The sequence below is a fragment of the Chrysochloris asiatica genome, unplaced genomic scaffold (genome assembly GCF_000296735.1).
Source record: "Chrysochloris asiatica unplaced genomic scaffold, ChrAsi1.0 scaffold00173, whole genome shotgun sequence".
NCBI classification, from domain to species: domain Eukaryota; kingdom Metazoa; phylum Chordata; class Mammalia; order Afrosoricida; family Chrysochloridae; genus Chrysochloris; species Chrysochloris asiatica.
In genome coordinates this window covers 252,594-262,233 of record NW_006408691.1, presented here as the reverse complement: position 1 = coordinate 262,233, position 9,640 = coordinate 252,594, and the positions used below count along the sequence as shown (strand labels likewise).

Genomic DNA, 9,640 nt, shown 5'->3' with positions numbered 1-9,640 from the left:
AACCTGGTTGCTCTGCCTGGTAGCAGCCAAAACTCCAACACTTTCTCAATGAAAGGTATTTGACTATAGAGCCTGGCACCTCATCACCTTCAGCCTGGAACCCCAGCCAGCTTGGGCCCCGCCCCCACTCTGCTGCTCCCCAGGACCCATCAAGCAGTCCTGAACTGGACTCTGGAGGTAAACAGCCTGGTTCATGAGGCCATAGAAGAAGGGCTTCCCCTTCCAAGCTCTCAGATTAGGGTGTGGGTTACTGGGAGGTACCCAGGAAGTTCCTGATAAATGCCAGCCCCTGTCTAGTTGTCACAGCCTTCTAGGGCTCCCCAAAACTTGGCTCCTAAAGAACCCTGGGACCCACCTTCAGAAACCAAGCTGGTGTCCTTGGACTTGCCAACTTCTTCTCACCATGCTGGTCCCTGAGTCATCCTCAGGGCAAAGGGAATGGTGTTCTCAGGAAGGAGAGGAGATTGAGCAAAGGGTGCACTGGGGTGGGTCTGGGGGTGAGTTTAGCCAGATGGAAGAGAAGGGGGACATGTGGGCTGAGCGTTGACCCACATTGAGTACAATCTACTTGCCCCCAAGGTGGGTTCTCTCAGAATTTCTGGTGCTGGCAGATAGTTCTAGATGGACAGAGGGCAGGTAGGGGTTGGACAGACAAGTGAGAGGATGGGTTGGGGTGGTTTGTCGGGGGTGGGTGTTGAAGGCCAGGCAGGTCATGCACCAACAGACCCCACACTCCCTTGGACACTCCTTTCCCCCACGCCTCCCCTCCAGGCCTCCGAGTTTTCCTCATATGCTGCTAGGTGGGGCTCCAGGTTATCAGGACTCCTTCAGGACCTGGGCAGTCCTTAGCCAGTCCTTTCTGGGCCTCAGTTTCTCTGTCTGCAACATGGGAATGCCATCAGAACAGTGCCCATTCAGGGCACAGCAGTAAACAGTGGCTTTGGCCCTGCTGCCCCCAGGCTGATGGTTTTCCAGTGGTCACACGTGGCTGAGGTGTGGCCAGGCTCAGCACGTGGGGCCAAGGGTGGGGAAGTTGTGGCTGCTCTGGGGAAATTCAGGGGTGACAGAATGTGCCCAACCTAGCCCAGGGGCTTCCCTGCTAGGGCCCCTCCGTGCCTGCTTCAGCCCCAAGTGCACAGCCAGACGGGAGCCACTGTCCAGGGGAGCTGAGGACAGGGCAGCGGTGGCTTTGGTTTTCAGCTGTCGGACCTGCACCACAGGCTCCACAGCTCACACATGTCTCTGCATGCACGTGGACTGGACATGCATCTGCCACGTGGGGCTGCTGAGGTACCTGCACATGCATATTTGTGCGTCTCAGGCATGTTTCTGTGTGAAGGCGCATCTGTGCTAGGCGACCCAAGTCTCAGACACCAAGTTGGAAATGAAGCAATTTTAATTCAGCACTGAGCACCTACCCCAGCCTGGGGTCTCCAAGCACCAACTGCATGAGGACTGTGTTCCCTGCCCCAGCACCCCCACCCCCTACCCCCACTCACACCGAAACCAGCCCGCAGGGCTTATATCAATAAATAACTCCAAGAAGAGAGCTTGGGGCAGGAACCTCAGTAAAGCCCCAGTACAGCACCAAGTTCAACAGCAGGCAGGAACAGCATCTTGTCCAGAGAGGAAATCCCAAGGCCTTCCCTTGAACAACAGGGCAGAATATTTTAAATCAAGGTCAAGATCAACATAAAAATTGGAGACGGTTTAGCCAGAAGCCACCACATCCCACTATCCAGAGTGTGGGGCCTACAATCAGGGCCAACTCCAATTATCACCTGTTTACCTGTTGGGTTCTCCCCTAGATGCCCATGGAAACACTTGTGTTCTTTCTTTGATTGGTCCACCCTGAATTCTGGACAGGGGAGAAGCGAGAGGAAGGGGCCAGGATGGAACCCTGGGGCTGGGCTTTGCGGGTAGGAGGAGACAGGGGAGGCAGTAGGAAGCTGTGGCAGGTCACTGCTGAGCTCTGCCCCGTCGGGTTCGGAGGGGACCAACAGCCTGAGCCTGTGCTCTGGCCACTTGTCCCATTTCCCGGCGGATATCATCCAGCGCCACTGCTGGGGACTCTAGCAGCCGCTGGAAGAGGTTGGGCCGATCTGCAGGTGGCTCCTGGCACTGGAAGGTAACCGCGGTGCCAGCGTTGGCCTTCATCTCCCGTGAGAAGCCGTCAGAGGAGCCGTCGAAGCAGCGACCGATGGCAATCTCCTTAGCCAGTCTCGGGCTCTGGTCAGTGACGGTGTAGACACCATAATTGTGGCCCAGGGGGTCCAGCGGGGCCAACATGGCAAAGGCGGTGGGGTCATCCACTGGTGCTAACGGGGGATGCCTGGCCAGGTAGTCCCTCAGCAGTGTGTTGATGGCTGTACGGCGGCAGCTGCCTTGTGGTGTGATGGTCACCAGCGTTCTGTCCGCCTGTTGCTGGTCGAACAGCATCCCGCTGCACTTGAACTCTACACAGGCGGCAGATGTGCCTGGTTGCTGGGGGTCCCGGACGCTGCGGGCATCCCGAAGGCCATACAGCTGGCTCTGAGTACGTGGATGGCTGCCCCCGGCACTGTGGGCACGCACCATGTACTCCTGGGGGCCCTGGATGCGCACCTTGAGGAAACAGGCCCGGAACTCCTGGGGGTTGGGCCACCAGGCCAGGTAATCACTGGTCCAGGAGGCAGGTGCACCCTCACGAAAGGGCACCACGTTGTACTCATACCTGTCAGCCTCCACGCGGGCAAAGCGGAAGTGGTTAGCAGTCACAGGGGCCTCCTGGCACTCCCTCAGGCTGCGCCATGGGTACACAGGCCCACGGGCCTCAGCAGAGTTGCCGGACCTGGGCTTGGCCAGGTTGATTCGGAAACCATTTCGCTTGAGGGCAGGGTCCTCGTGGTCTGTGCGCCTATAGCCCAGCCTGTCCAGGTAGGGCTGGGTGACACCCACGGCAGACGGGAGTGGGCGGGGCCGAGAGGGCGCTGGCTCTAGCTCCTCACCCCCCAGGGTGGCGGTGACAAGGGCAGTGTAAGCATCTGGCTGGTCTTCATCACAGAAGGCAGGGAGGCAGGCGCCATTGGGGCCCGTGACAGCACTGTCGAAGCGGCCCCAGGCACGGGGATTGGCTGAGAAGCCGGGCGCAGGTTCCAGATTGACCAATGTCACAACAGCGCCCTCCACCTGCTCGCTGGGTGCAAACTTGTCATTTGCGTAGACACGTACTTTCACGAAGCAGCGACGGCGTTCAGGCACGTCCAGGTTGAACAAGCGCCGCTCACGAATCTCCAAGTTACCCACCAGGAAGGCTCGCTCCTCCCTCCGAACCCGGGAACTGGCAGGTGCCTCCCGCCTGAAGCTGCTCTCCTCCTCCCACAGGCCTGTGTTGGGGTCCAGTGACCAGAGCCTGAGCGCCTCAGCGTGGCCGGCCATGTGGATCTGTTCAGCAGCCACACGCACGGTCACAGGCCCCACCTGCAGCTGCTCTCCAGAGCTGGCAGCATGGAGGTCCACTGAGAACATGCCGTAGGTGCGCAGGGGTGCTAGCTCCCCATCCTGGTCCAGGAAGCGCAGATCACTGGGGGCAGCAGCTGCAGAGGTCAGGTCGCGGGGGTCCACAAAGGTCACCCGGGCCTCCACAGCACCCACATAGGGCCGGCCATCGGCAAATCGGAATGCCCCTGGAGGCAGGACTAATTCTCCCATAGGAGCCTCATCCCCCAGTTCACCAAGTGGGATCCTGTTGCTTTGAGTGGCATCCAAGATGACCGGATCTCGCTTCCGCATGGCCTTGACCTCGTGGTACACACCAATGCCCTGTGGGTCAAAGGGCAAAACCCTGACAGCATCCACAAACTCACCACTGAGATCCAGGAAGGTCAGTACTAGGCGCTCTGGGGATGGTGGCGCCTCAATGGTGAAGTCACCCTGGTAAGAGGTGAAGCCAATAGCATCTCGACCCAGCAGGATACGGGCAAAACGCAGGGGCTCCCCAGTGTCAGCAGCCACCACACGGCCTCGGATCAGACCCTGAGGGGGTAGGCACTTCTGGCAGCCACACTCAGCCACCACTTTTACCGGAAGATCATAGCCAGAACAGCGGACGACCTGGCTCTGCAGGCGACGCACAGAGCAGCATCGGATGCTAGTGTCCCCACACCGGGGGCTGGAGCCCACAGGGCCAGGGCAGGGCACATCAGGGCAGCGGCCCACGTCCAGATAGGCAGGACTGCCATCTGACTGACCACAATCATCTGGGAGCTTGATCAGGTGCTCTAGGGGCAGTGGATCACAGGCGGCCTGGCCTGGGGCTGAGGGCAAGAAAAGACAGCAAGGGCTTTGTCTAGGGTTACGTACTCAACTCAGGGGTCAAGGCCAACCCAAGGTTAGAACATCACCCAGGTAAGGACTCAGTCCAGGGTTAGGGCTCAGAAGGGCCTAGGATTGGGGCTCTGGAATCCCAGGGCTTAATCTGGGGTCCAGGTCAGCCTAGGGTTGGGGTGCTCACCCAGCACGGTCAGCCAGGCAGTAGCTGAGCGGACAGCACCTGCGTCATTCCAGGCCTTGCAGTGGTAGGTGCCCGCCTGGTCCGGGTGTAACCCTCGCAACTCCAATTGGGTCCCATAACCAAGCTCTCTCCTGTCTATCAGGGTTCCGTTGTGGAACCTGGGTGGTAGGCAGGAGACAGGCACAAGGTCAGTATCCTCACTCACAAAAGGGGTTCCCACCCACCTGGCAGAGCCTCCCACTTTCCAGAGTGGGAACCAAGGCTGCAGTTACTTCCAAAGGTCTCTGAAGACCAAGTGTCATGGGGAGTCTGCTTCAACCCCAAGGTGGCACAAAGGCCCTTGGGCACGGGGCGAGCCTCACCAGGCGTATTTCTTGGGTGTGGGGGTACCCGCGGCTTTGCAGCAGAAGGTCACATTCTGGCCTGCCACTCGTACCCGAGACTCAGGATGCTTCATCAGGTAGGGCTTCTCTGGGGGGTGGGTGAAGAGGTCAGGGCCCTGCCCCTCCAAGCCCCCTTTCCAACAACCCCATCCCCCAGTGATGGTGTGGCAGCTGACCTCCCCAGGAATCTCACTCTGCACCTGCTCCCTTCCCCCTCCTCAGTGCTCTGTGCCACCTCAAATTTCTTCCCTGTTCCCTCAGCACACTGGTGTCCCTTACCCCAAAGTGCTTACCTAACTTCCCAAGAACAACAGTAACCACAGCTGAGATGGAGCTGTTGGCCTGGGCCTGGGCCACGCCTACAGAGAAGCCGGCCATCTGGGCACTGACATTGGCCTGACTGCTGGTACAGATGCCGGGCACCCGGAAGGTTCCGTGGGCATCACTGGTGGCCACAGAGCCTGGGCGGCCTCGAAGGAAGACCTTGGCTCCTGGCAGTGGTCGCCCAGATGGAGTGACTACCGTGCCCAGGAGAACGTGGTCAGGGCACCCACAGATGTTAGGGCTGCTGCACCCTGGGGAACACAAGGAACAGCAGGGCAGAGGGACCCTGGGAAGAGCTTGCGTTCTCAGGCAGTCATTCAGCAAACAGGCCCAGATCCCCGCTCTGCCCTCTCAGAGCAGCTCCTAGATTGAAGGCGAGACACATAGGGTCCAGAGGGGAGTTGAGAGAGGAAGGTCTTTGAGAGGCAGAGAAGCCCCTCCATCAGGAAAGAAACCATTCAGGCAAGGGTTGGGAACCCCGTTAGGAGATGAGTCTTGTGGGCTCAGAACATTTTCCTCCCCTCACAATCCTGCTTTTTCTCTATAAAATGGAAAATTCCACTGGAAACAAGGGCAGAGGCACGGGGAGGACCCCACCACCCCATTGGCCACCGGGCTCCCCCACCCCATCACAGCACTACAGGCTGGGGACGCCAGACCATGTTTATGGAGCACAAACCAGGCAGAATTTCCAGTCGCCTCCCAACCATCCTGGTGTCTGCCAGGGTGTGAGCGCGTGTCTGCGTGGGCGCAGGGCCCGGGCCGAGCTGCATATGAGCACGTGCACCAGGGGAGTGTGGACCCCGCTCCGTGCAGAAACCCCCACAAAACAAATGGGAAACCTGGCTTTTGCTCTGCCTAGGGCTGCACACGTGGATTCTGTTAGAATCCACCACATAGATATGCACATTTGCTAGTGCCAAGGAAGGAGGGCGTCCTGGTATGGCGCTGTAGGATAAGCACCGGACTTCGGCAGTTCAGAACTACCAGTCACTTCTCGTAAACCCTATAGTAGGAATGACTCGGCAGCACTTAACAACAGCAACAACAGGTGGGAAGGAGCTGACAGTCTCCAAGGGTCCCCAGGATTCTGGCCCTTCAGACCCTCTCCCACCTAAGTTCCCACCCCTCTCGACCCCGCCCCTAACCATTAGGCACCACCCCTAACAGACCCTACTCCAGGTGTGAGATAAAGCACTGGAACGCAAAGTCGATTTGAACCACAAGGTTGGAGGTTCAAACTCACCAGCCGCTCCTTGGAAAGCCTAAACAGGGTCGCTATGAGTCAGAACTGACTCGATGGCACTTAACCACATCAATCCTCCTAACCCTCCCCTTCGACTCCAGTTCCCCTAGTTTCCTCTCCAGTCCAGGCTCCTCCTCAGGGGCGTCCCCCCGCAAAGGCCCCTTCCCTCCCAGGTCCCGCCCCCAACCCTCGTCTCCAGACTTCGCCCCGCCCCAGACCCACCTCTCCCCAGGTCTCACCCCTCTTACCTGGGCACCGAGGGCGCACACATTTCTGCGCCTCCTGCGGACGCCCGGGACACGTTTCCTCTGTTGGGCAGCTGCGACGGCGCAAGCGACGACCTGGCCCACAACTCCCCGAGCATGGACCCCACGGGCCCCACGCGCCCCACGAGGCTTCTGTGGGGTGGAAAGGAAAGAGAGTCAGGTGGCCACCAGCCCAGACACCCCTGCGCCCCTAGACACACCTGTGGAAGGCTCCCTATCTCCTTGACCTCAGATCAGCTCCCCAAGGTTCAGCCTCCTGGACCCCCGCACCACGCACATACGGGGTTCAACAAACGCCTCCGAAAGCTGGAGCGAATACCGAGGAGTAAATGAGGGTGTGGGAGGGAGTCGCGCTACTCCGAGCACAAGGGGCCCACCCGGACCGTCTCTTTCATTCCACCCACCCGTTTTCAGACTCCTGGTGTGACGCTGAGGATCAGTACCGGACTGTGAACCACAAGGTCGGCGGTTCAAACCCACCAGCTGCTCCTCGGAAACCCTTCATAGGGTCACTAGGAGTCAGAAGTGACTCGATGGCACTTAGCAACCACAACCTGTCTCTGTTGGACCCCGACCCTCCCCGCCTCGCCCAGCCACATCATGCCCCACCCTCACCGATGGGACAGCGAAATCGCACGTGGTAGTTGGAGCAGCGGCGGCCGCGCGGTTGCTCTCGATTGAGACACCAGAATCCACGCGTGGGATTCAAGTGTACTCGCTCGCCGACGGTGGCCGGCAGGGCCCAGTCTGTGGTGCGTGCCTCCAGCGCCAGTGGTTGTGGGCACACGCGCGCTGGCCCGTAGTAAAAGCGGATAGCCGCCAGGCTCTCGAAGTCTCCATCACCACCAGGATGGTCTACGTTAAACCAGGACGTCCACTCACTGGCCTCTAAAGACAGAGAACACGTTGGAACTCGGACTCGGCCTGGCGGCCCCCATCACCCAACCCAAATCTGACAGCACAGCCCCTGTCCGCCCGGCAACCCCCGTGTAGCAAGGATCCTGCTGTCTGATCCCCCGCCCGTCTGACCAGCCCCGGCTCAGCCTGCCCCCCACTCTCAGCATTATTTCTGGGGTGTGAGGAGCTGTAAACTCAGCAGGGGAGACTGGTCAGCGACCAGCCCTGGTTTGGGTTGCCCCTGCCCAAATGCTCCCCATTGACGCTGTACCTTGTTAATGGCCCAGCCGCACCCACCTCAGCACCCACCAGGCAGCTCCTGTTGCTAGGAGGCCAGAAGATCAGGGGTGAGCTGGCCCACCTCAGGTTAGCCCTGTCTTCTGCTAGCATCACACACCATGGGTGTTCACCCCTTTCCCCAACTAAAAAGCAGTCCGTAGATCGGGGTCCCAGTTTCCAGAGCACAGCCTCCCTGACGACTGGGCAAGTTGTTTTGCCCTTCCAGATTACATACACACACACACACACACACACTCACACACTCACTCTTTCTCTCTCTTCTTCTTCTTCTTCTTGTCCAAGCCTTACTTAGATTTCTTGGGGTACCATTGCCAGTGGCTGTCAAATCCAGGGACCAAGAACAGCCCTGGGTTCTTCACCACCATGTCCTCTCCTCACATGACCCCTTCACCCAGCTCACCCAGTAGGACTGGACTTGGACCCTGGCTGACTCACCTTCCCAGTCCTCCAGGGCTGATGAAGGCTGGCCAAGGGGTGGTGACTGTCTGTGGAGCCCCCACAAGGTCCCAGTCGGCCCCTCAGTGGGGAAGAGATCTGTGGGAGGGGTGAGCAGGGGGAAGGATGAATATACCACTCATGTAGGGTGCTATCTTGACATTACGTTTTACAAGAGAGAAAAAACAGGCTCTGAGAGGACAGAACCCATTGACTGGCCCTGGGGACCACAGTGCCCCCTTCAGAAAGAAAGCCTCCTGGTAATCCTTTGCAGACTCTCCCTCCTTCTGACCCAGCCCTGAGCCCATTGAGTGGGGCAACCTGTCTGACTCTATTCCCAGAGGCCCCGTAGTGTCTCCCTCCTTGGTGGTTTGACCTCCTGGAGTTCAGTCGACTGAGTTTTCCCCCTCAGGCTGGACTGCATGCCCCCTTCTCTATTTATGGCCAGGAAGCCCCTCTTGCGTCCACCCTCCATATTCGACATCTTTTAATTTAGGACCCAAGTCCTCCCTGAAATCTAGCCTGCCCTTTCAGGCCTCTAGATGCCCAGGGGCGTTGATGTGGTGACTTCTGATAAGTCCCTTCCCCTTCGGAGTCTCAGTCTCCACATCTGAGAAATGGGCCATCCCCTGCCCCACTGAGAGCCTCAGAGAAGGGATTTCTCCTCTGGGCAGTGTAGGTTTGGTGGGCCTGTGACCCGGAGACGTCAAAGCTCCCAGAAATCGGGAGCGGCCTGGTGTACTTGCACTCCCGCATCCCTGCCATCTCTTCGAGGAGGGATGAGATAGGTCCTTCACCACGGTCGGCCACGCGGATCGGATGCCCAGTCACCCTGGCCCTTGGGAAGTGCATGGACCTCTTGGTCCTCGCTCCCGACGGGGTTGGATTCGGAGCTGGCCGCCAGGCATGCGGCGCCTGAGAGACTGAGGGGTCCTCACCTCGGGCCCCCGCCAGGTGCGCGGCGACGATGCAGAGACAGAGTAGTGGCGGCAGTGATGCCATGGCCGAGTCCGAACGTACGAAGGAAGATCTGGGCTCGGTGGCGCGCTTCGCCAGTCTCCTACTGATCTGACGGCTGCTCCAGGCTGAGGGTGGGAGCGGGAGGCGACGTCAGGCCCCGCCCCGTTCAGGTCCCGCCCCCTGGCGCTGGGCTCCTTGGGGCATGCGAGCAACCTCTCTGAGTCTCCCCACTCGGTGCGTCTGGTTGGACTGCATTACCCCTTCTCCCATCTGTCCAGAGGGAAGTCCCTACTTGAGACCATCCTCCGTCCCTCCATTTGCAGCCTAAATGGCAGGC

General features: G+C 59.4%; 1 protein-coding gene across 1 annotated transcript; it reads right to left on the bottom strand.

Moving 5' to 3' along the window:
- Window positions 1-1,959: 1,959 nt before the first annotated feature.
- CILP2 (cartilage intermediate layer protein 2) lies at window positions 1,960-9,345 on the bottom strand. Its single transcript, XM_006871694.1, has 8 exons — window positions 9,282-9,345; window positions 8,344-8,442; window positions 7,327-7,599; window positions 6,694-6,843; window positions 5,169-5,450; window positions 4,855-4,963; window positions 4,493-4,650; window positions 1,960-4,295 (listed from the first exon to the last, which is right to left on the bottom strand). The coding sequence occupies exons 1-8, from the start codon at window positions 9,343-9,345 to the stop codon at window positions 1,960-1,962; spliced, it is 3,471 nt and encodes a 1,156-aa protein (XP_006871756.1).
- Between the last annotated feature and the right edge of the window lie 295 nt (window positions 9,346-9,640).